Here is a 26,577-nt window from a genome sequence, read left to right as displayed (position 1 = left end):
GTCTTTATACAATTTATGTCCTGATCATCTAACAAATAAGTAAAAGACTTAAATTGACATCAATATGTATACTTCTCTCTAACAATGCAAACTAATTGTATATCTCTAAACGAGAAAAATGTTTATTAAAAAAAACCAACTAGCAAATATACCAACTATTGAGTTCAAAGCAAAGACACCACACGTGTCTAAATAAATATCAAGGAAGTGTCAGAGGTAAATGAGGAGAGACCAGGTGAAGTGTGTGTGATGTGTTAATTGTATTCAAAAAAAATAATAGAGCAAGACAGAGAAGCTGAACTTCCAATTATCATAATGGTATCTACTTCACAACACATTTTCAAACTTGAAAGAGACATTTTAAACCATAGGAATTCTAAGCAGAATACCTCCAGCTGTGTTCTGCATAAATCTTGCACGCTGTACATACACAGTTTATTTCAATACCAAGTAAAGTTATGACTTACAAAATGCATATTTCAGTCACAATAGAATATCTGTCATTGCCAAAAGCTGCTACTTATTGAATGAAAGGAACAGAAAACAATGAATTAAATTAGAAAAAGATAAGAAAAGACGGAATCTTTTCAGCTGATGTTTTACTAGACTGAAGTAGTGTGCGTTTTAAAGAACAACGCATTATCAGCCCTCCACAGAGTTCACATTTTTGTGCCCCCCAAAACAGAAGAAAGAAGAAAAAGGTGGTCCTCAATGCTAAAATGCATTTTTGCCTATACAGTATTTTGGTCATGAGCCAGAATTTATCTTTCGCTAATGCTCTGCCCATACCAATAGCAACATATTTGTGAAAAAGAGCTGCCCAATTCTCTGACGATATGCAAGAGCCAAAGCAGAAAAGGGGCTTGGTCCCCCTCCGTATTTTCCCTTTCCAGAAGCCCTAAGCAAGTAACAAGCACTACCTGAACACCCGGGCAAGCAGTACCCCGTCCCTCCCCAGGACTGAAGAACCAAGACGGCAGCAAGCACGCTGCTGAAGCCCCGTTCACATGGGGTTTTGCTAAGCCCAAGGGCGGTATCAAAATATCTCAGTGTGATTCTGAAGAAAAGTACAACTCCGAATGATAGCAGGTGTCCTACGCCGACTGCCACGGAAAGCAAACAAACTGAGCCGTCAATTATGTCCTGCATACACGTCTCCTTCTGTCTTTAAGCCTATAGCATTTCAGGCTTTCATTGTATGAGCTCTGTCACCTATCTATGCAAATCATTACAAATCATTTTGATTTACTGCCTTCCACTCTACTCTTTTTGTACTATAAGCGTACAAACTATATGCTCCAATTCATACACAATCTATAATGTGCATGGTGAAAGACCAGAGCGGCATGATTCTTCTACTATGAAGCCCTATTAGTTTGTTCTTAACCTGATTAAATATTCTCATTTTTATCATTATTTCATCAAGTTTGCCTGCTACTGAAGCCTACTTTAGAAATCCAAATACCAAAAATCTCTTCTACCATCATCTTTCAAGGGAAGTAATACTTTCTGTTCAATTGTACAGCTGCTCATACTAGTGAGAATGTAAACGTCACTCCTTCCCTACCTGCCTGAACGGTCTTTTGGGGGGGGGGTTTTAGTGTTTGGGTTTTTTTTGTGAGGGCTGTGTTGTTTTGGTTGGGTTTTTTTTTCCCTAATACCAAACGCAACTTATTTACAGCTCATTTAAAAAAACACACAGTCACTGAGTGCCTTACACAGAAGCTGAATTCAACGGTCATGTTATTTTATGCTTGGTGTTTGTTTACTTGCTTCATTGTTCTGCTCTAAGTCCCCTGCGCTTTATTAGTTCAGGAAATATCTTCAACTTCTCCTGCATGGAGGCGTTTGCCCGCTGCTTCACTGCTTGCTGAGGCTGTGCGCTCTCAATTATAAGTGAAGTATCAGGAGAAAACACAATAAAAACACAGGCAAAAGTCAGTCTAAAACACACAAACAAAGGCTTGAAACAAATTGAGAAGAAACAAAAACAAGTGTACGAAACAGCACAAAAACCAGAGAATCAGGTGTGAAAGGCAAAGCCGAATAATTTATCAGTTGAATGTACAAATCCTTCCACAGTAAAGCTGAAGTATCACGGAGCTGCTCCTCACTGTACAACCTTCCCTGGTAATAGGAAGATTTAGAGGCTTTTGAACAAAGCTACTTTTCTTTCCGCAGCACCAACACCGCAGACAGACGGGTGAGCCTGCCCCGTCTGATGGCCGAACCCAGGATTTCTATGGAGGCTGCGAAGTTACTTATTCAGTGAAACACAAGATACTTCTCAGCTGCTCACAGCATCCAACAAACTAAGACACCACAAAAACTTAAATGTCAGCCTGAAACAGGTAAACGTTAATAATCTCAGGAGCAGCCCTGTGAACATCGGCGTTCTGAAAACCACAGTCAAAGGAACTTAACGTTTCATCCAGTACTGCCGTCAGCGCGCTACGAGATGCAGAGCGCGCGATCCCTTACTTCGGGCAACGTTTCTAGACTGAAGTACAAAACCATTCCCGTGCTGGGTTTTGGGGTGGTTTTCTTTATTTGGTTTTCTTTTGTTTGGGGTTTTTTTGGTGTTGGTGGGGCGGGTGGTTTTTTGGTTGGTTTTTTTGGTTGTTTTTTTTGTTTTGTTTTGTTTTTTACTTTAACACATATGATGGACAGGAAAGTTTGATGGCATCTTTTACAGCAGAAATGCCATATTCAGCAGAGGCTCATGCTAACTTTCTCAAATATCATTTTTTATTACCTTTCCTTCAGAATCTTGGCTTTCCCCCGAGTGTGGCATACAGAATGATACAACACAGTATCTTATAACAGTTCGGAAATTACAAAACAATTCTGTTTACAATATAACAGACTGCTAAAGAGATTAAAGAGAATGTCTTTTCAGTTTCATTAACATATGTATATCTCAACAGACTTAGATGTAGAATATTAAACGCGTTTTGAAGAACAGTAAACGCTTGCTAGAAAAAGAGCCATTTTTAAGATTTAAAACAGCAAAAGCTGAAACTTGTCTGCAGGAACAGTAACACCCTGAGACAAAACACAGCAACAGGACTGAAATGAAAACAAAAACCACACAGAAAACAAACAAAACTGCCTTTCCCCCATAGATCTTTTTCAGCCCGTGATTTTGAATTCTGGGAAGTATGTCTTCTAGAACGCTTTCCGTAAATGGTAAAACAGAACAATCGTTACAGGTAGCTTCTAAGCGAGATTGTCAAAACTGGGGTCTTCAAAATGCCACAAAACACAGAATCTTCATACTAGGAAAAAAAAGTCTTCAGTTTCAGTTCCAGAATATACACCAATTCAATTTATCTCCATTTCTATCATACAAACACCAGGTTTTACACACTGTCACCGTCAATGCCACCGTCATTGTCTACTCCTATCCGTTAGTAAAGTCATCAGGATGAGATGTAGAAATTACCATCATTTAGGCACTACAAGACTGTCTATACAGGCATATATTTGAGAGTTAACAGCAACTGAACAGGAAAAAAAAGTAAAAATAGGCGGGAGAAAATTCCTATTAAATATACATCAGCACTAACTTTAAAAGGAGCACAACAAAATTGCAAGGAAAACAAAAAGGTTTGTTTTATATGCTTCTGCTCACTGTTTCCCCTACAGTTTTGGGGTTTTTTAAGCAAGTTTGTATACATTTAATATAAGCATTAGTGATCTTCCTTCTTCATTTTTTCTATATATGGACAAACACTCCTAAACCCCTGACCTATAGAGACCGCTCTGGTGAAAGGGAAGGATCTGCCCTGTATACAATGTATACCTTTAGAATATACATGCGGGAAAAAAAGCTAGGCAAAAGATGGCTATGTAGAGGAAGCAACTGGGATGTGGCAATTACTGGGAGTGGGAAACAACTATTTACTCTTCCACTGAATAACTTAAAAAAATAATTCACCATGGCAACAATCATACTTCATAGTAGATAAAGCACTGAGTGCTACAAAGCCTTTTCAAAATGAATTATGCACCAGTATGTAACATGCACTTTTTTACGTTACACCACACATATTCCAACAAAATTTCCTTTTGGACTCATCTGTCATTTGCTTTTTGACTCTGCACCACACATCATCTACTCTTCCTTTCCGACTTCTGTCCTACTGAGATCTCCTGGATCTGGAATTGTTAAAGGAATTTATAGTGCTAGTCTGGGCAAGGGATTGATATAAAATAATTAATACAGTAGCCTTATGTCATGCCATCACACTGCTGCTTTAAAGTTTTCCTGAGAAATGTATCAATTTGTGTTACTGGTACCATGCTATTACTTACAAATCCGTAAAGCAAAAATCCTTAGTGGTGTAAAAACCTCAAATGGGTAACTAAACTGTCCTTTTAAAACACTTTGAAGCTCCCACTGCTGTAGGAGACCTAAATATCTATGGGACTAATCTTAACTTTACTTTCCTTGGCCATGAATTTAAACAGAGGTAAAGAGCAACAGCTTTCTTATAAAGTGCACACAGTTCTTGCCCAGCAAATATACGATGCCAGAGCAACATCAATACTTTAGTTCATTATAGTTAGCTACAGTACCCTGGATAATAAGAACCCGTTCAGAGCTCCCAGGAGGAACAACTCTACCAAGATTGATGAGATGTTAACCATAATATCCTGGGACAGTAGGAAATTGCAACTGTGCAAGTGGATTTGTGAAAAAATATTTACTTTTGTAGAAGTAAGATAGCAATTCAGTGGCTGCACCACTGTATTGATACCAAGAATAGTAACAGCTGTTAAGGCAGATTCTCTAGTAAGAGGTTACAATGAATACAGGATTAATTTTTAATGGATGCTTGTCAAGCTGTGTCCTGTCCAGAATGGAGGTGCATGCCTCTTAAAGATGCCTTTTAACTGCTAAGTTGCACCTGCTTTCCTAAAAAATTTTGAGGAACTTTTAAGTCTCATTTGAAAGTGATCCAATGCCCCAAGGTTAAAACTCAGAATAAATTTACTCGGAAACATTGAAGGTTCTAGAATTCAGTTGTGCAGTATCTCAGCAGCATAGCACGATCAAGCGTATGGAAGGATCCATACCACGACATTGACAACACAGCAGCACTGATTCTGAGGAAGGAATTCATAACAGGGATGGAATCAAAACTAATATCTACTAACAAGATATAAGGCAGCAACACATCTTGAGTATCTCGCATTGCAAGATCTTTACACCAATACAATGTTGGAAAGAAGAACTGGAGAGCATCCTCGTGCTTCCTCCTTACAGACTGAGCGCTGCAGGTGGTGCTTGACGTAAGAGGGATCAGGTAGGCGGCGTCTCCCGCAGACGCCGAAGGACGCGATGGCCAGCTAACCCCACCGGAGAGTGCAGCGGTCAATACCAGTGTCTCCAGAAGGTATGGATACACAGCAGCTGCAGCACGGGTAATCAAACGAGCACTATCTTTATTAGCATGGATAATAGAAACTGTCAAAAGAGAACAAGGGGATAAAACAATTCTGCAGAAATATCTTTACACTCCTGCACGAAGGCAGGAAAGTTTTTCACTTTTTTCCAGGAAAAAAAAAGAAGTTGGAAATACAATAAGGAGACACCTTTTTTTAATTATACACCCCTCATGAAAGTATAATGTCTTACACTTCCCTCAGATGTCCCTATACAGTTCCACAACTATGACAAAACCACAAACTGGAAAGGCTTATTACATTATTTCCTTAAGTTGAATTGAAAGTTATGTTGAAAAAGAAAAGTTAACTTTTTCTTTCCTCCTATTCATAATGGCTTTTTTCCCCGACCATTGCTCAAATTGCGTCATATTAAGAGAAAATTTGTATCAAAGTTACAATTATGAAAAATGGTAGTATGTTGTCTCTTCTATTTAGAATCCAAATATAAGTTATCAGGCTTTGACAGGAGAACAGAACTAAGGCAGCAGTGCATACATAAAAACATAAATACAGCCATCCAGTATGGTTTAGCTAAAGCAGTTTGAAAACTGGAATATATAATACAAATACGAGTTTCAATAAATAGTTTCTTATTAAGATTAGAAAACATTTTGTAACATCTTAAACACATTGCTGTCCACAAATTAGCAAGTAACTTCACCAATGAAAGTGCATAAAAGGCGTGGAAGTAGAAAAGTACATTGACTCTGCCTTCTGACTTTCTGTTTACAGAAACAGATTTTCTCTTTACTCTTAAGTGGATGCATCTAAAGAATATCTAGGTTAAATTTAAACCAAATACATTCAGAACCATTAAAGTTAGTCAGAAATTATCCAGCTATACAACTGATGGTTGCTCAGGCTAATAAACCTGAATAAGACTGAATAATGAACCATGAAGACATAAAATAAATTAATTGATGCTTCATTGAAGAGATTCATTTATTATCAGTAATTCCCAACGCATTCAAGTTAGTACCGATAACTATTTATGATCCTAGTTCAATCTGAAAGATGTAGGTTATGTAGAAATTTTTCCAATGATAATGGTACATAATACAACAATTACTAAAAGTACCATCCACTATCAGAATCGCTGCAGTACCAGTAGTTACTTAAAATCGTTATGTTTCATTATTAGCATCTTAAAGCTTCAGTAAGCTCCCAACTACTATTCCATATGTTTCAAATGTAATTGAAAAACAGAGGATGTTTTAAACTATAACAACATATTTCCTCAGTTTGAGCCAGAGGTAGACAGTTTCATTCTTGGGGGAAACACCACAAACCAGAACACCACTATGTTCAAGGAAGCTGCAAACAGTGACAGTGACTGGCCATGGACTGAAAGCGTATTTTCAATTACAAAAAAAAAAAAAAAAAAGGTAAAAAATCTCTCAATATAGTATTAATCAGTAATAAGATGCTAAAAATAAAGTCACATTTTTCTCCTTTTTTTTTTTTTTTTCATTTTGACATTGATTTCAAAACGTCCTCACAAACAATTTAATTACACTTTTAATACCATCACAGCTCCCTTCGCCCTCTTCCCCCCTGCTATTTTGAGGCTTATTTTGTTTAGAAACAGTGCAAAATTTGATACTTAACAAGTAGCCAGCAACACCCCTTAGCACTGGACAGAGATCACAGCACTGTTACTGCTTCATTCCAATTCATGCACGGAGAGAAGGGCCTCTCAAGGAGAGCAAAGCAATGAAAGATTTTGCTGGGCAGGCCTCAAGAAGATAGTATGAGCCAAATACTAAGAAATATAGTTCTTGCTACAAGTAATGCAATTATATTAATTGTTCCACCTCCTCAGAGACATTGCCGCAAATCAGAGACGTTGTTGCCACAGACTGGCACATACTGGAAATACTCACAGGTGTCGCAACTGTGTAAATCCAGTATAAAATATGGAAATGATGAATATCTAGCATATTTTCAATCCACCAAAATCAGGTTTACATGGATTTTATAAATGAGAGAAAGGTCTAGATTTAGGTAATATGACAATACACACAAGAAACCATTTTACAAAGAATGCAGAGTTCATCACCCCAATAACTAGATTAACAAATTCATAACAACTAAGTCAGCCTTTTAAAAACAAATCAGGACATCCTGATTCAAATCCAAACAAACACCAGAATCTCATGCACAGACATGTCTCTTCAGTGGTGCGTCAGAAATAAAACGGGCTACCTTAGCTCACATCGCATTACATATACCTCTCACCTCAGTATACCACGTATACGGTGCTTTGAAAGAGACACCAAATTTTAGAGTGCCTGCGTATAAGAAGTTATCAGTGCAAAACAGCAAAGCTGAAGAGAAACCTACCTGCAGGAGCACTTAGATACTGATATCTATTTGGGTTATGAATGTTAAAATTACCCCCCCTTAATTAACCATACAAAAGGTAGCAGCACTGCAAAAGAAAAATAGTTTTCACCTTACTGTGTATTTATAGCAATGAAATACAGACAAAAGGAACCAAGACGTGGAAACAGAAATACCTGTTCAGAATATACAGATTTTAAAGCAAAGTGTAAGTAAACAAGCTTTTCAAATCTGTCAGGCTAGAAAATGTTGTATTAAGCATACACGATTCCCTTTGCAAAGCTCACTGGAGTGCCCACGTACCCAGAGAACAGACAGCAAGCTTGTCACTTGAGAAGACTGTACGTCAAACTTGGAGCCTGCTGTTAACTCTCATACCCGAGCCAGGTGAAAAAGCAGCCAGATGGCTTAGGCTAGCTGTACCAGCATCCCAAACCTGAACCCCATACGTCGTCTTGTCTCGTACCTACATGCTGCTGCCTTCGGTCAGCCTACACCGTGAGCTCACCGTTACTCACAGGTGTTAGGGTGTTTGGTTCTCAACAAAGATTGTCGGGGGAAGAAAACCAATTAAACGTAGGCTCTAACCACTAGGTGTCAGCAGAAGAAAGTGCACGGTCAACATCCTTGCTGCAGAAAACGTGAGTCTCATTTCCCCCCTCCCTTACACACACTATTATATACACACAACTATTAAGTACTACAGACCACCTTTACACACAGGTAGTAATTATACAGCTATCTCTGCTGAAGATGACCTAATTTTGTGAATCACATATTTAGAAGATGATAAAAGCATTCCCCCTGCAAACAGCAAAAAAATCAGGAATTTAGAAAAAAGGAATTCAAGTAAACAAAATGCTCACGTTGGTGTCACTGTCAAAAATTTAAGTAATATTCATAAAGATAACAATCTGCCTCAATACAGCCAAGTAAACGCACCGCTTCTAAGGGGTTTTACTGTACTTAACAGCAACAGAGGTTTGTGGAGACTGTAAGTCCATCACATGTAACAGATACTCTTCCATACCTAAAATCTGGCTTAACGCAACTACAGAAAACACATACACACAGTAGGAAACATAACTGAACCAGTTATTTTGTGACATAAGTCTTATCATTAGACTTGCAGACTGTATTATCTGGGTATGTTTTTTCATGCAAAAGTTCTAGCCACTGAAGGCCTCAGAAAGTTTACAGCAACAGTAACTGATGCATCGCGGGTGTACTGCTTCGTATACACCTTCCATAACCTTGTATCTTTGGAGCAAAAGCTTCTGAACAGAATAAGAGCTCTTACTATGCTTAAATAGAATGTGAATCTAAAGTCTGCTCTGTAACACATTCTGGGCCTACACAGAATAATGAAAGATAGATAGCTTCACACCATTTATCCCCAAAAGTCAACTCATACCAGATGAGATGGTCTATGAAATTAAACTGTCTTATGAGACAAAAACTATGAAAAGAAGAAAAGCTGCTGCTTCTTAGAATTTATTTCCTAATTATCAATGATTTTAAATGAACAGTCAGATTTCTTGAGTTATGGGACATCAAATACAAAGAACCACATCATGGTCGGTATTGCTTATGCCCCATATCGATGACATGTGAAGGTGATACGAGAAAAAAACCACAATGCAGGTATTTGAAAATATGTTCTTTTCCTAGAAGCTATTTCTTCCACTTGCTTTTCTATTTGTCTCGGACACATTGAAATGATTTTGTTTGCAACTCTAACAACCAGTAACAGTTTCAAAATAATTTTTTCCAAACAGACATTAAAATTTTAAAGCAAATAATGACAGCCGCTGTGGTCTTTGTGGATTCTGATACATCAGTGGAGAGCCATCAAAGAGTTGCCACATACACTTTAATATTTTTCCACTATTCAACAAGAAACTCCCGCCATTCCGTATTTATATGAGAAGATGTGTATCACGACCGCTTTGAATATCTGGGAGTATATAATCCACAAACTCAGCAAACCGAGCTCACCAGCTGACAGGAAATAACAATGAACACGATTGCTCTGCCGAAGATGGAATTACCTAAGAGTACAGAAGACTCTTTCAAGTGCAGCATTTGAAGCACAGCACAACAGAGAAACACAGGGCTTTAAATTGCAAGGTGCCTTACTAATTGCCAGTTACCATGCTTTGTTATTAAATTACAATCCCATTTTCTTTTGTGAACTTAGCAAGTACATTTCCTACTTGTTTTACTCATTACACACTATTGTTTGGAGTTTTCCTGCTTCTTCTTAAGATCAGGTTTTCCAACGGTTTCAAATGAATTTTTAAGTGTGATGTTCCTAACAGTAACAAGAGTCTCTCAGTAATTGCATTTAACACAAGTGAAGTATAAAGTACTTGTACGACCTGTCCCATACCTCACAGGATGTCTGTGGCAAAACTGGAAACAGAATGCAGGTCATTTGACTCTGACAGGTTCAGCACATGAAACACTTGCAAATTTTCTTTATCTAAATCTTAATACTGAAATGTACATGCAGAAATAAAATTTTTGATTTATAAAAGGACTTGGGAAAGAAAGCCCTGAAAATTTCCACTTCCTAATTATTAAAATTGGATTTTACGACATATTTGTACAATTATGTGTACAAGCTTTCTTTGATGGAATGATAAGCAAATCACACAATTTCTTCAACTTCCTCAGGTTAGCTGTCCCTCAAAGTTGCAATTTCTAGGGGTGCCATTGTGAACTGATTTCGAATGTTCATCTTTAACATTCAGCCTTCAAAATACCAGATGGTATTTCCAGAAAAGCAATTTAAATTTTTATTTTTCTTCATAAATCCCTTAACTAGTTAATCTCACACACACATCCAGGCAAAGCATACACCAATATTCCCAGAGTTGCCTGGCAACTACTGGGAGGAGCATCGGAGAACAAGGAAGCCTGCATGGATGAAGGGAACTCAGTGTCTCCCCAACATGGATAAAGGAGGCTTACAGCCAGAGTGCCTTGCTGGTTTCATTTTTGTTATTTATACGGACAACATTTTAAATACCTCTCATTATTTCACCTTAGATGCTTTAAAAGCCCAATACTTACACCCAGACAGACATACACAAGTCAGTACAATTCATTTTTTTCACACGCACGACACATGGATTCCCCCAGTAAGGTGCGGAAGGACTCATGCTGACTTCAAAAGTCATTTTTGAACCCCGAATATGAATTGTTGGAATAATGCTTGTTTGATGGTGATAACTGGACTGTTTAAAATTCAGACTGAGCTCTTTTTTCCTTCTGGCTTTAAAAATAACAAGACAAACTATAGTACTTTAGAGACTTTAGTTACTGAAACATCCTCAACCTCAAGAAACACTACGCCTGCAGTCCAACTTCTGGTCTTTTCCTTTAACATCATGATTAAAATTAGATTTATTACTTGTCTGCATGCTGGATCTCTTCATTAATCTTCACAGAGCAGTAGAATGCAAAATACAACACCTTTTCTCAACTAGTAAGCCTTCATTTTCACTCCACTCATTCAGCCTCCCCACTTACACTCAGAATTCATCTTAGCATCTCCCAGTGGCATTCAAGCTCTCCACTGCTACCACCAATTTTCCATTCTGCCTCCAATTCCTTGCAGAAGAGAAGAAGGTATTAAGACAAAAGTACGTTTTGTCCTCTCCAGAGATGATCTTGTTAAGCAGCCAGAGTTCTAAACAACAGTAGTTCAAATGAGCCCGTGAACACCACATTGAGATTTAGCGCTGCATTTGACTTGCACGCATGTTAGTTTTCCCCTGCTTCAGAAATAGGGAACACAGAATATTTTTGAAATATTCTGTGGATCACTCTGCAGTTAGTACTGTTCATCCTCCATATTTCTGGGACATATCTCATGAATTATACCCGAATGTGCCTAATACTATTTACCTTGCCTCTAACTGTCTGTCAGCAAAATGTACGCACTTTAAAAGGAACGCCCTAAGTACACGGTAGCAAAACCAGAGTGTCACAAAACATGTGGTAATACATTAATTTGGCTGGACTGATTTCTATTGAAGTCCATGAAGCTACTCACAGTAAGCCAGGAACAGATGCCTCACTAGAAGCAATAAAACCCAAGATCAAGTACAGAAAAATCCTTCCCCCACTCAGATGGCACTTAATCATTGCTAAATAGAGATTAGCTCCGAACCAGAAGCAAGAGATTGCATTTCCCTAACAGAACATTTATCGTCAATAGTTATAACTCCAGACATTCTTCATATTTCTGTAAAAGCACATTTCTTTACTAATTATATTCTTAAACTCCGTGATTCCATAAATTTGCATGTTTCACAGTTAAGCATATATTGTGTAAAAAGTATATCTTTTACTACCTTTAAAAATAATACAATGAATACCCAGGTTTTGCAGTGAGAGAAAATGGTCAACTCTGCACTAGCCTCCTATGATCATTAATTTATAGTTTTTTACCATCTCTCCTCTAACTTAACTGTCTTCAAAAACAACCGGCACCCACACCTTTCCATAAGAAGTTTTCTCCCTGCGTGACTGACCATGCTTGTGGCACCTCTTTCTGTTTTGGAGACTGGCACACTGCTTTCAGTACTACTCAGCCAAAGAGCCACAATGCTGACCTTAGTAAAAGTGTGTTATACTACACATTGAATTCTTGTTAGCTTTTTTCCCCCACCACAGCTGCGGATTTACATCTTATGCCTACTAATTTCCTACTTACAGGTTCAATTTTCAGGGCGCTTCTGTAGCTCCCGAAGAAAGATGCTTGTGCTTTTAGAAATGCTCTTGCAACACCATCTCCAGTGGTTGTAGAGACTTTCTTCAATCTGTTCTTCAGTGCAGAAACCTGGAATCACACAACGGGTCTAGATCACTCTCATATCACAAACAAAGCTTAACACATTGGGGCCCAGCGAAATGAAAAATGTGCTAACCACAGCAGCAGTTACGACAAAAAGTGACATTGTGAATTCAGAGTTGAATTTTTCAGTTCTAAAAGCATTACTTTTCAAGCTGTTTTGCTTCTCTAAGATGTGACTGGATTCTGTTCAGAAACCAATAGGAAAATAAAAGCTTCATTTCAACCTTCCCTCCTACTTAAAATCCACCATTAACATGCTGTTGAGTACTCTCTTAAAGGTAGTCCATGAAGTTCTGTGTCATTCTTGATTAGAATCCATGAAAGAATTTCAGCTAAATTAATTCAAACATCAGACATTAGAGAAACTGTTCTGCATCATCAGGCCATCCATCACCAAGGCTAAGAACAAATTCTGTAGGTCTGAAAAATTTGTTTGCCACAAATACAAGGTTTTTTTGTCTTTTAAGGCTATATTCCCTTGTATTTCAGAGACTTAATGGAAATTAACAAAATGAGAGTTTTATTTATGCACTTGGTGGGTTCCCTTGGCTGGCTCCCAGACACCCACCCAGCCGCTCTCTCACTCCCCCTCCTCAGAAGGACTCAAGGAGAAAACACGAAGAAAAAGCTCGTGGGCCGAAAGAGAGGGAGATCACTTACCAATTAGCATCACGGGCAAAACAGACTCGACTTAGGAAAATTAACTTCATTTATTGCCAATTAAAATAGAGTTGGATGGTGAGAAACAAAGACAGAAAGTAAAACACCTTCCTCCTCCCCCCGCCGGCCTTCTTCCCAGCTGAACTTCCCCCCTCCATTCCCGACTCCTCTACCTCCTCCCTCAGCAGCACAGGGTGACGGCAACGGGGGTGGCGGTCTGTCCGCAACGGTTCCTCTCTGCCGCTCCTTCCTCCTCACGCTTTTACTCACTCCTCACTCTGCCGCGGGGCGTTTTGCCCTTTCTTACATCTGCTTTCACAGAGGCACCGCCAGCTTTGCTGATGGGCTCAGCTGTGCCGGCGGGGCCTGCTGCGGAGCCGGCCGGAACCGGCTGGAACCGGCCGTGTCCCGCCCCGGCCCCTCCTCACAGAGGCCCTGCAGCCTCCCGGCCAACGCCTCGCCACGGACACCCAATGCAACCCAGAAAACAAAACCTGCGGTTTCTGAAAAGTCTCAAATTAGCAACAACATTCTGTCCTTCAAACTGGTCAATATCTACTGAAGGGTTTTTTCTTCCTGTTTCTCAAGAGACGTAAACCACCCGTGCGCAGGACGGCCCTCCTCTTAACCCTCACTGCCCTCTCCCTCCCACTGTGGAGGTGTTTAATCACCTCAGGATTCACAGAGCCGCACTTCAGGCGAACACAGCCCTAACGGTCTCGTTACCATTTACACAGAGACACTTACCCATCACAACTTAGCAAATATCAACTAAACACATTTCTATGCAGGCAGACTTAAAACTACCATGATCCAGGTTACCTGAATATTCTTTGTTTTCTGTGTACACCAAGGGCTGCAGTTTTAGAGGATTATCCATTACTGTGCTCTGCGCTTCAGAATTTCTCATACACACAAGAAGGTTGTGACTTAGTTTGACGTCTCTTTTCTAGTGCTTAGAGCTCAGTAACTACTGAAGTAAGGTTGTGTATCTATGTATTATTGTTAGTGACAGCGTTTTTCTTTCCCAAACACAAGCTGGGAAAGGAGATAAAAAGCCTTTCAAAGATTAACATCAAGCTTGCTGTGCCTGTGCTGCAACGGTTATAGGTTACGTTAAATCATTAACAAATAGTTATGTCAGTAGCAATTTTTTGGCGTTGCAGACAGAAGCAGGACAAGGTAAGTTTTTGAGACAGATCCCACACGACACAGAGCAATACAAAACCAACAATCTGGGCGCTGATTCTTGAAAGAAATTCAGCTAGTGCTTTTGGAGGGTGCGGTCATGCCACGTGCAAAACCCGCGTGTGATGAGATGCCTCACGCAGAGACAGGAGGGAGCCACGATTCCAGAAGGAAAGCAGAAAGCCAGGAAATCCCTAGTCATCTTGATGTGCAGGAGAACACGAATAACTCCATAAATACCCACATTACGAATTTAACAGAAATAATTCTATCCATAACTAGCAAATCGTCCTTTTTCAAATGCTATTCTGAAAAACTCCATTGGGGTAGCTCTATATACTTCACACTACGCAAGAAACGTCCTAAGAATATTATTCACAGAGTAAGCAGATTCTGTTGTAGTGAACATAACTGTTTTCCGAGGGTACCAATAATACCTCAGGAAATATAAGCTGATGGTTCAAGTGTTCAAATTCTTTTTCAAGACCTTTTCCCCATCCTCCAGCTCCTAACAAAAGCTTATTCTGGCCTCATCCGTATCTCCACAATCCTACCGGATGAGTTTGTTCTGCCTCGGGGTTTTGCTACCAGCCCGCCTTAGTAGCAAACGGCCGGCTGGTTCTCCTGAACAACTGTTCGTGAGTGCTTCAGCTCTACCCCTCCTGTAAGCACACCCCTCACTTCCACCTTCAGTAGTCTTAGATTTGGGGAGGGCAGGACAGGGACTCCTCATCTCGCTGTATAGGTGTTACATCTATAATCCGTATTGTGCACTACATTTTCTTCTTTTAAAACTAGATGTTATATTTGCATTTGTGTTTACCAAAACAGTTGCAAAGAGATCTCCTTTTACTTTTTCCTGCAGCTAATTTTACTACTTTCCTGCAGCTTCTCTTGTAGAAAGATTTTCATTACAGTTATTTAGTATAACAGAAATAATCAGGAGCGTGCCCAGCATTGTTTATAAATCTGAACGCTGTGGCTTATGCCAATGATCCATGCATTAATGAGCCCATAAGCACATATTAACATAATACACGATAGCGGACTTAGTCTATCATGCCCATAAAATAAGCTCACTCCTACTCACTGAGATAATGTCTCTCAAGGAGCTCTGTTATTCTCAAAATGTAAAAGCTTCATCAGGTTTTCAAACCTGAACAGCACACTTCTCCATGTTTGAAGGAGCCTGATGTCGTAGGGATGAAGTATGTGTTTATTTCCTATATTAACTTATGTAAACCACTTAAAGGTAGTTCTTAAAAATGCAATAAAATGTCTATAGCTCTGAGTAACTTCCAAATCCATCTCAAACATTTTTATAAGTGGTTTTCTTTAAACATTCACATGAAGATAAAGAACTTGCCATCTATATAGAAGGAAAAGGCTCTATGCTTCGTTTTACAACAAACTAAAAGTTCAGAAGGCTAGTCACAGCCTTTCTGTGTTTCAGCTTCCCTATTTGGTAGAGAAGTAGAATATCGATAGGTATTTTGCTAATTCCTTAAGCTTTCAGATCATTTGCTCTCTTCCAAGACTAAATCAAATACTGTAGGATGTCTATTTTATATACGCACACTTTTACTTTTTCAATCAGGACTCTTGCAATAGGCATGTCATAGTTTTTAAAAAAAGAAAATGTTAATGGCAACATATTTAAAGAGACTAACAAGTAAGAAAAAAATAATTCATGTTTACTCTGGAATAAATTAGTACATAAGACAAAGTAGATTATACAAGTAGAATTATGAATGTTTCCTGCCTAAAGAGGCAGTAATACTTTAAAAAAAATAAGATTGTGACCACTCAATATGAAGATTATTTCTAGCCAAACAGACACATATACATGCAGTCTACCCCGAGAGTGTTTTTAAAGAAGATTTTTATACTTCTGGCAGTTCAGGTTTAAAGGTCAGATTTAAACTATCACCATGTTTCAAAATGCAATCTGTGCAATGCAGCATAATGAAATGGTTCAGTAAAGGTGCTAGTGGAAATTCTTTTAATTAGGTCCAAGGCTTTTCAGTTGTCAACATGAATAAAGCAAGAAACATTCTATTGCAAACACAGTGTAAGAAATAAAAATGGGTTCACCTTTAAGAAAATGGTTCTGCTATAGAGTTGCAGTTTAGTACTTCTTGCTGTCCTGAAAGCAGTTAATTTCCCACTAAGTGAAAAACAGTAACATAGGCTTCCTACTTGTTGTAACTTGTTAATGAATGGACAACAGTAGCACACACAGCTAAATTACTGACAGCCTCAGATATTCATAGGCTAGTGCAAATTTACAATACTCTCACAGCCATCAGAAATGCAAGATCTCTTTGGCGCAGTACACTGCATTGCATCAGGGCTTCATTTAATAAAAACTACAAGTTGACAGAGCGAGCTTATGCTTTATTCCTTGTAATATGAAGCTCTGACTACAACTAAGACTAGAAGATGACACTTATTTGGAAATACATGAAAAATCCATAAGGGTTGCATAAAAAAAAATTACTACCCCCTCTTTGCTATTCCTTGCAACACAGACGGTGGTGTAGGAGACTTGTCAGCAGCAGATGCACTTATTGTAATCACAGTCCTTAATAAATCTCTTTTTTTAATATTGACTATTTTAAAAGGAAAGTTACTTCCCAGGGCGTTCTCATGCTGCCAGATTTTCAGCAACATATCAGAAGCAGAAGGCGAAGGAGGGGCAGTTTTTCACATTTCAAATAGTTAATCAGTAATGCAGTAGTACACACCTTGATTTTCAGGGATCTGACTTGAGCAGCTCGGGAAGTCTGACCGCTAGCAGGTACCACCGCGGTACACCGGGGCAAAGAACCGACCTAACCTGATTCTGCTGGACCTGCCTCAACGCTGCCCAGCTCCTGTGACGCAAATGTTAAGTGGAAAGGCATTTCACTATAGCCTATGTTTGTTTGGATCCTAGGAGTAAAAGATTAATGAATAGTTCATTCTAGATTTCTGAGAATCAATAGTTTAGGTAGCAACATGACTATCATGAAACTCAAGCACAACCCACTACCTGAAGCTCTAAAATAATCATAGGACTTCATGGCATTGTTTGACTTGATTAACAAAGCTGCTCGAGGAGAGGGGAAAAATAGCTTCAAAAATTTTCCACTGGGTTAATTACCTGATGGCGAACGCATCACACAGAAGATGTTTCTCCTCGCTGTTGAATACAGATTTAATTCAGCAAAGTAAATTCTGTGTCTGTTCAGCAGTGTATGAATTGCTCACTGTTCACATGAAGTAGCAAAACTGGCAGAACAGTTTGACATAACAGCCATTTATGATCATGAAACTGCTGAAGACATTTTTAGTTTCTCAGACCATAAATGCATCTGTTTAGACTGAGACCAGAGGGGAGACACACTCCCAGAATCTCCCCATCCTCCCAGGGAAGCAAAAGAAAAAAAAAAGGAGAAGAAAAAAAAGTATAATGGATTGGCTTTAGAGTCTCCCTGCTGAGATGAACAACTTGATCCACTTACAGTTCCAAACACATGATGCATGAAAGAACTAACAGAAATTCAATTCTTGCAAAGAAGAGCAGCTGCTCTCTAGTGGTCAAAGCCAAATATTAAGCAGTCTGAAGGAAAGGAAAAGACCTGGAGGAGAAAACTTCATTATCTAGGTAACTAAAATAATGAAACAAAGCTAAATAAGACATAAACACTGATCCCAAACATTAATTACACAACGCAACACGATTCAAGTTAAGGCTTTGTTGCGACAAATATTAATCCCAGCTGTATTTATATAGCAGTTGTGAAAAAAAATACACCATGTACGCTATTTGTGAGCCATGCCAGTTAATTGAATTTGCTGGCAGCACTTCCTCTGCTATGCTCCAAACATCCTCCAAGATAAAATGTAGCTTTTAAACAGACCTGTGGAAAACTGAATCAAGAAATTTGAACTAATAAAACACAACTCTCTACTGTTATAAAAGTGAAGTAAAAGTAAATAATGAAAGGAAGGAAGTCTCTTAAAATTTATTACATTCCAAAGCTTGAAGTTCTGTGTTTATTGGTGAAGTCTCTTCTGATGTTCTACAGCGTGCCTACAACAGCTCCTTTAATGAAGTCTCATAAAATCTAATATAATACTTGATTGTTGACAAATCATATACATGTTTGAGGCCCCGCGCTCACTGTATCCAGACATTTCTTACATAATTCCATGATATTTACAAGTCTGTCAGTCCCTGGGCTGCGGATAGCGGCACGAGCGATGACCAGCTGGCAGATTTGGATGCTGGGAGTGAAATCCAAATGAAAAACTATATAAAGCCAGAAAAATTCATGGAAGTAACTTTTATAGACTAAATGCTTGACTAAAGCCAAAATGTTCACAATCAAGATGGACCTTTTATCCAGAGCCCACTGTTTTCGAAGAATGGATCACACCACAGATCACAGAGGAATGACGGGATGTCACAGTAGGAGGCACCGGCTATTCACCATTACTTGAATTTTCCCTCAGACAGACCAGCTTATGTTGAGCTCCCTGCATATCAATTTTATTTCTCAACTACACATAAAAAGGTATAGATCTAACTGTCAGCACAATGTTTTGAACTAGTAAAAGAAATCCAGATTTCCCCTGCCGTGTTCTCCTAAACAGTCACCCTCTGACTTAAAAATAGCTTCTTCCACTCTTACTCACTTTACCGCTCTTCCCTCTCAGCTTCTTTAGTGACGACGATTACAGCAGCAAGCTGGATGTATTTTTGTCTCATTAAAGGGAAAGATCAAGCATTTATACAACATTTCTATCAAGTTATTAAAAAATAAATAAATAACCAATAAAAAGTTTGAATGAGAAAGAAAATAAGTTCCAAATTATATGCACTGAGCAGTGCTGGAAGTGAATATGAAGTAGCCCATTTGAGAGCATAATTCAGGATACAAAGCGCGAAAGTTCATTAAAACTCACCTGGAGGAAGTCACAGGAGGCAAAAAAAAGTTAATTTGAAAACAAAAGTTATCTAAAAATGCAGGGGGTTTTTTTTGCCTAATGGAATGGATAAAGATGGTTTCAAATAGTACTTCTTTTTCATGCCCTGAAGAAAGAAGTCTGAATTTTTGTTTCCTGTTCAGACGTACCATAACCTGTGTGGTTTTCATTCCTCTCTTTTTCCCCTATAAAAGACTAACTCTTTAGATGAAACTTGATCGTGCCATTCCAAAACCGAACCTGGGTTGCTGCAGCATTTCTAGCTTACGTGAGCATTACCTAATTTTCATTAGGAGGCTTAAAAATATGACTGCAAATTTTCATTGCTTAACACTTCAAAACAGTAAAGAATTGAGGTAAAGCAGTTTACTTATAATAACGAGAGTAACACAAAGAGACAGCTCAGTTACAAACCGAACAGGTCAAAAGGATTTACACTTTTAAGTAACGGAATAGTCAAATAAATCATTTCATACGTACCACATCGTTAGGAAGGCTCTGAAGGTCATCAAAAGGGGTTTCCAGTGTGTTGGTGTCTACATTAAGAATCACTACATCTTCCAGGGCCATGTTTCTTACTTTCTAAATATGAGCAAATTTAAGAAAAGGGAAAGGAAAATACAAGGATGCACAGTTAAATCTTACGTATAAAGGACAGAAGCGATGGCATAACACCATGGCATTACAAAACTTCAAGCATTTTAAAAACAACCAACATTCCTGTCTTTCTGTCATCATTTGTTTTATTTATTCACATTTTACAATGCTGAAAAATTAACCGTCAATTTGCAGGTAGAAGTTCTTAACATTGTGCATACTGAAATTTTTGAAACCAGAGAGTTACTGTTTGAGATTATTCAAGCACCTCTGTTTATCTTAATTCTGGTATCCTGTTCGCACATTTAGCAGTTTCTAGCTGGGACAAGATTTCAAGTCTATCTTTTTATATTTATAAATTAATTTAAATAACAGTAAATAGCAGCTTTTCTAGGAGTTAAGAGTTGCAGTAAGTCAGGGATGGGAACTGGTTTCCAAATTCCAGGTTGAATTTTGGAACTCCAACAGAGACAAGTTTACAAAGGGATTTAAGTAAAATGGATGCTACCAGAGGTTAATAAATAACTAACTAAAATGAAGAAAAGCTAAGAGAAAAATAACTCTGCCATATCCTGGTCTCTTAATGCTCAGCGAGTCTGAACTTTTTATCCTGTTCCCATGAATTGAGAGGAAGAAATGCCTCTAAGCCAGTTTGAGCGTTTACATCAGCTGTAACAGTACATGGCCATACAGAAGAAAAGCACAACCTATTTCTCACAAGAACGATCATTACCACCTTTGACTTTAAGTGTCTAAAGGTATTGGTGTTCTAAGCGAATTTAAACATTGTCAGACTTTATTTCCCTGCTTAAACAACAGTAAATGAATCACTGATATGAAACAGAGCAGCATTTAAATATTTATTTTAACACTTTCTCCACTAACAATAGAATTGAATACTTTTTTTTTTTCCTTGACTGACTAATCATATGTATTTAAGCCCTCTTCAAATAAAGCTTTGAAAATTCAAAATCAGAAAAAGTGGAACTATAGAATACAGTAATTAAGGAAATTTCCCAGTGACACCGTAAACAAATGTTTAAGTACCTACATACCTATCAGTAGGACCAAATGCAAGTTACTGAAGAGGAAAATGAACAAAAACATACTCAATTTTTAATTAAGGTTTTGCGGGACGGGGGGAATTGTTTCCTTTAAAAGCAAGGAACTAGAGCTCTAAAACAATGGCAAAGTTGAGCCTTAGGCATCTAAATAATTACCTTCAGTTTTCAAGGCTCAGTCCTCTGTCTATAAAGAAAACTGCTGCGTACTTAGGGGGGAGGAAATAAAAAAAAGCCAACAACTATAAAAAACACTTTGTAGACATTTACGTTCAGGTCTTCCATGAGAAATTTCTTTAACTTAAATGGAAGAATATTACATTTAATGCTTTCCATATAAAAAGCACAAGTACTGCATGACAAACCAGGTACTTTCCTCTACATTTCAGGAACCAAAGGTCACTCTGTTGGCTGCATCTGATAAACTCTAAAGCAATCCAGGAGTCTTGCTCCTTCTAGGAGTCCGGAAGCACCAGACAAACTGATTTGCTCCTTCCTGTTTCAGAAAATTAAAAATCTCACTTATACTCAGAGGAGCCTAAAAAGCTCCAACAAAAAGGTCTTGCAACGTACTTAACCAAAGCCAGAAGCTTGTCAAAATCGAGTGCTAGTAGGACAAGACAGAAGGAATTAAAACCTTCTCTTAATTCTTGCCGAAGAAGCAACAAACGTGCTTGAACTTGTCAACGGGTGTTTTTGTAACTTTGGTGATGAATCCGCACCTTCCCTTCAGCAAAATGTTGGGGTTTTCTGTAGCAAAGAACAGGCTCGTGACAAGCGGCTATCTGCCAAGGAGCACGGTACAAAAGGCTGTTGCTCACGCTGCAAGGACTATAAGTGCTCATCAACGTAATCTTCTCCACACATGGCCCAGAAATAACTGTATCCAAAAGGAAGGCTAATATTAAACTCTGCTGTGCTGTACCTTTACACCGTGAAGAGCACAACCTTACTTTAAAACTTTCCAATATTTGTATTAAGACAGTGGATTTCTCTGGAGACAAAACCTAAAATTTAATAAAACACTTCAGACTAACTTGATTTATAGTATCTGTCTTGCAATGCATTTGAAAAAAAATGTAATTTTTCAGTGGTCCAATCATAGCTCATCCTAGAGAAACGAAGACTGACCAGTTATCTTAATCCTTATCTGTTTTTATCATCTTTTCTTTCATTATAATCTTTGATAAAGGTATTATCGGATAGTTACAAGAGCTTTTGTCAAATAATCAAATGGTTCTTTTGCTAAACATAGTACCTATCAGCCCAACTAACCTGGAAATAAAAGTATTTACTCGCTTGTTGGAATTTTAGTAAAAATTCCCAGCATCCAGCTGCATTTCGGGCATTAAATCCCACTGGACTCCATGAATCGCAACTCCCTGTAGATCGTTTTCAGAGGTACAGTCTGCGTGGTGCCGCCATTTCTACAAAGGGGCCGCCACTAAGCCATGTCCAGGCACAGTCCCTATTTCACAGCTTCCTGACTACCCGAACAAAATTCTACAAATAAAGTGATCCCTGTTAAGCAGAATGGACTATATCCAGTACGTTCATATTTTACTGAAAAAAACGTGGACAAGCAAAGAACAAGAGGAAATATGAACATTACAGTTCCCTTACCTAATTTTACTGCAGACTAGGGACTTGCTGAGTCAAAAGAAGTGATTCAGTGAAAATGTGCATCGCTTATCAGTACTGCAGACCTTTCTTAACCATCCTTACCAAATTACTTGTAGCCATAATTAATCATCTAAAAACCATCAAATCAAACTAACATCTACACCTGCCTTTTATTTTAAATGTCTCTTTTTAAAAGAGTGGAGAGGTATGGAAAGCTGGTTTAACAAGCACACTGAACCCATTGTTTATGGCCTCTATAAACATGGCTTAGTAAGAATTACTGACTTAATCAGAGAGAACTTATCTCCTGGTGAAAAGAGCACTTTAAATTTCAGAAATGGCACCTTTACTGTGAAAATCTCTTAACTTTTCAAACAAACTCCAGGGGGCCTTAAACACCAGGTCAGTAAATAAGCAGCAGTTAGTGTGTCTGTCCTGCTCACAAGCAGCCAAACACTTGAAGTAATTTAAATGTTTTATGTGAAAGTTTGCAAAACACTGAGAAACTATATTCCAATAGAAGTATTAAGGGGTGTGCCTCTGTCTCAGATCACATGCTACAAGCAATATTCATCAATAATACTAACACGAGTTTATACTAAGCGTTGTTTTATTATCACTACCTGCAGTTGGCAATTTTTGCATTTCCTACCATAAAAAAAATCTTAAGTTAAACTTCTTTCAGATGAACAATTTTATGGAATAGTTCCTTTAAAAAGAAAAAAAACCAAACCAAACATCACCCTCCTTCCCCCCCTGAAAAACGGGTTTGCATAACTTCATGGCTAAATTGGTGCCAAAACATAAACCAAGTTGATCGTGAGGTTTCATAACCAGATACAAATGTGATCAACGTATTAAAAAATGTTGTAACAGAAAAAAGAAAACGTACCTTCCGCTAATTCTTTTGGAAAGGTAAAACTCTTAACAAAACCTAACATTTTTAGTAGCTAGTTTGTACATTATATTTGAAATTATTATGAAAGTATGATTCACAACGTCTAAAATCCATTTGCTTAATGACTTGTCTCTACTTAGTTAATAGTTTCCATTTATTTTCTTAAGAAAAACACCACAACGCTGCAGACAACAATGTGTCAATCTGGCTGCCAGAAGCAGGAAAGGCAACGGATATAAAATTTTATTATTTCATGCCCCAACAGCAGCCAGAAGGACTTAATGAAATCACCCTTAGATTTACAATCTGAAATAGCTATTCAGCAGACAAATCTGGTTAAGCTGGATGTGCCCCCTGACCTCCCCACCCTTTGATCTGGGCACAGCAGGTGGGCTGCTGCCCCCGCCGCGCATCTCCCACTCTTCCGCCCATCTCCAACCTTGATGTGCAGCACCCTGATCCTGCACAGGTGATTCTCAAGATCCTTATCACAAGCAGCTGTTGCCAACTGAGTGACAAACATCACTGGCGCTGATCTAAACACGCCTGTACAACAGAAGAAAAACCTTCCACGCTTAGTGGTAAGGCTGCGTGGTACTGCAGTATTTGTCTTTCCTGAAACCTCCCCCTCAAACATCCTCCACACAGAATCTCTTATTAAAACACAGTTATTATTTTCATTTTTCCAATAATTGGATAAAAGACAATTCCGTAAATCATTTGTCATAATTTTAAATGCATTTTTATCAATACTCCTGAAACCATGTACAGCCATATTTATAACATTTGTGAGTGACTAAATTACATTTCATTTTTTAAGACCTAGATTTAAGTGTATATATATAACCCCTTCGTTTAAACCCTGTAAAAAAGCTACACTTCCTCAGTTATAGCTAGAAAAGGCAGTGATTTACTAGGTATAAATGGATGGAAAAAGCTAACTATTACTCCTCACCCCAATCGAAAAATATAATTAACAATTAACACTACCACTGGAAGATGCCAGCGGTCAATGAATTCTCAGGGTGTCGCCTGCGGCACGGGGAAGCCACGTGGCAGCGCCAGGACCAAGCCCAAGCTGATGTAACCGGTTTCTCGGAGTTGTTAGCTCTGACTCCGTGCATGTTATCGGACGGGATCACAACCAGAGCATCCTCACCGCTACCTGAAAAAGTCCGGCTAAATATGCCCAAAAGTGCTCCCAGAATCGTGCCGGGGGCTCGGAGGACTGAACACACAGCTTTCCGTTCGTCTGCCTGCAGAGGGAAGAGCCTATTGACAGTGAGATCACCTGCCGTCTCCTAGCATATTAAAGACAGCATGAATTTTAGTGAACCTTCTTTTCCTAACATGAACATATTTACTCATACCAGGTTAAAATAAAACAAAAATCTGCTTGTATAGGTTTTATGATATGCGCAACTTTCCTATGCTTAGGAAAAATGTTAGAAAAGCATTCTAACAAATGCAATGTCGTTTCACACACAAATTCCTTCTGGATAATCTTGCAAGAATTGAAACTCTGAAGTCCCAGAAAAGGTCCTTGAGTGACCGGAATATTTAAAAAGAGCATAAGAAATACTTTTCCAATCATTAACTTTAAAGGCTGGGTTTGTGCCCGAACAGAGCACGACAAGGGTGGGCACTGCCGTTACCTGAGTGACGGGAAGCCTGGCGCGGAGGGGCAGGCTGCCCGCAGCTCGGTATCGGACAGCTGAACAGAACTGTCCCACATGGTGAATCAAAACCACATGTGCCTAAATTCCAATCGGCAGTCTGCTAGGTCAAGGGCATTCCTCTTCCATCAGCGCCATCACACTAATAACCTTTGCTACAGAAACAGTTGCTGAAACAATCGTTTACTCTGACAAAATGGAAAAGGCTGCCAGCTACGTTTGACACCGCTTACAGCACAAAGGTCAATTTAATATAATTTGAACACTAAAATAGCATACAGTATGCAGGTAGAAAATAAAACAGGATTATGAAAGGGATGTGTTCATTTGAAGGAGTTTCATTTTCCTATCTCATTATTTATCAGTACTAAGTACTTATCTTCATCTAATATGAATTCAATTAGTTCCGTAAGCATGTTCCATTATTCATGTGATAGCTCCAGCCTTGCTTATCCAACAGCTTATAAACTTTTAGCCTTCTTTGAAGTCACTTTATGGATTGCTAAATGGAAATCTTATAAAGAATGACTAACTAGGTGATGATAGAAAAGCTGAAAAATAAGAGCACAAAACACAGCTCTGTATTTTCTACCAAGATTTTCCCTCATAAATCAGTTGGAGCCCTCTGACCTATAACAGGAGATTATCTTATCTCGCTGGAGAACATTTCAGTCACAGCAAATTAGATTTAACAGTCAATGGATATGCTTGATATTTTAATCATAAGAAAAATTTGTCATTTTCCATTAAAAGAACTGCTCCTTCTACAGGGACCCTGTGTAACATGGGAACCTGCAAACTAACTTTAAGATACACAATGGTTTGAAAAAAAATCCTTCAAGATGAGAGAGAGGTGGTATTTTGTTTAAAATCATTAACATTTCCGCTATATTTCTTCCAAAGGTCCCACTCCAAGCTAGGGATAGCAAAAGCCCACAGAAACAGCACTAAAGCTAGAAAACGATTTTTTTCCTACATCCCAAATTCTCCCTCCCCTTTACACCACAGTATTCTCTGCGCAAGTTCAGGCTTCCACTAACATTTCCGCAGCAATGACAAATTCTGCGATGGGAGCTGCTGGAGCAGAACCGTGAGCCTGTCTAGAACTGCAGTTCCTCCCGGGGGCTCTGCAGCAGATAGAGAGTCCACCTGGCTTCACCCGAATAGCATCCCTTACCCTGAAACCAGAGCACGTGGACTAACAAAACACTCTTAAAGATCTAATTGCTGAAATTT

General features: G+C 38.6%; 1 protein-coding gene across 3 annotated transcripts in view; it reads right to left on the bottom strand.

Annotated features, from left to right (window-relative positions):
- Positions 1-26,577, bottom strand: part of DENND1A (DENN domain containing 1A) — a gene marked incomplete at its 3' end in the record, with an annotated part of 220,596 nt that overhangs the window by 68,312 nt on the left and 125,707 nt on the right. For all 3 annotated transcript variants that reach the window (XM_082327588.1, XM_082327589.1, XM_082327590.1), the window contains exons 12-13: positions 19,967-20,068; positions 12,524-12,649 (exon numbers count right to left, since the gene is read on the bottom strand). In XM_082327588.1, the coding sequence (XP_082183714.1) occupies positions 12,524-12,649; positions 19,967-20,068 (228 nt within the window). The remainder of the gene's footprint in view (positions 1-12,523; positions 12,650-19,966; positions 20,069-26,577) is intronic.

This window comes from Platalea leucorodia, assembly GCF_965183815.1.
Source record: "Platalea leucorodia genome assembly, chromosome: 15".
Lineage (NCBI taxonomy): Eukaryota > Metazoa > Chordata > Aves > Pelecaniformes > Threskiornithidae > Platalea > Platalea leucorodia.
The sequence above is the reverse complement of the archived record's forward strand: the minus strand, read 5'-3'. Positions and strand labels throughout refer to the sequence as shown.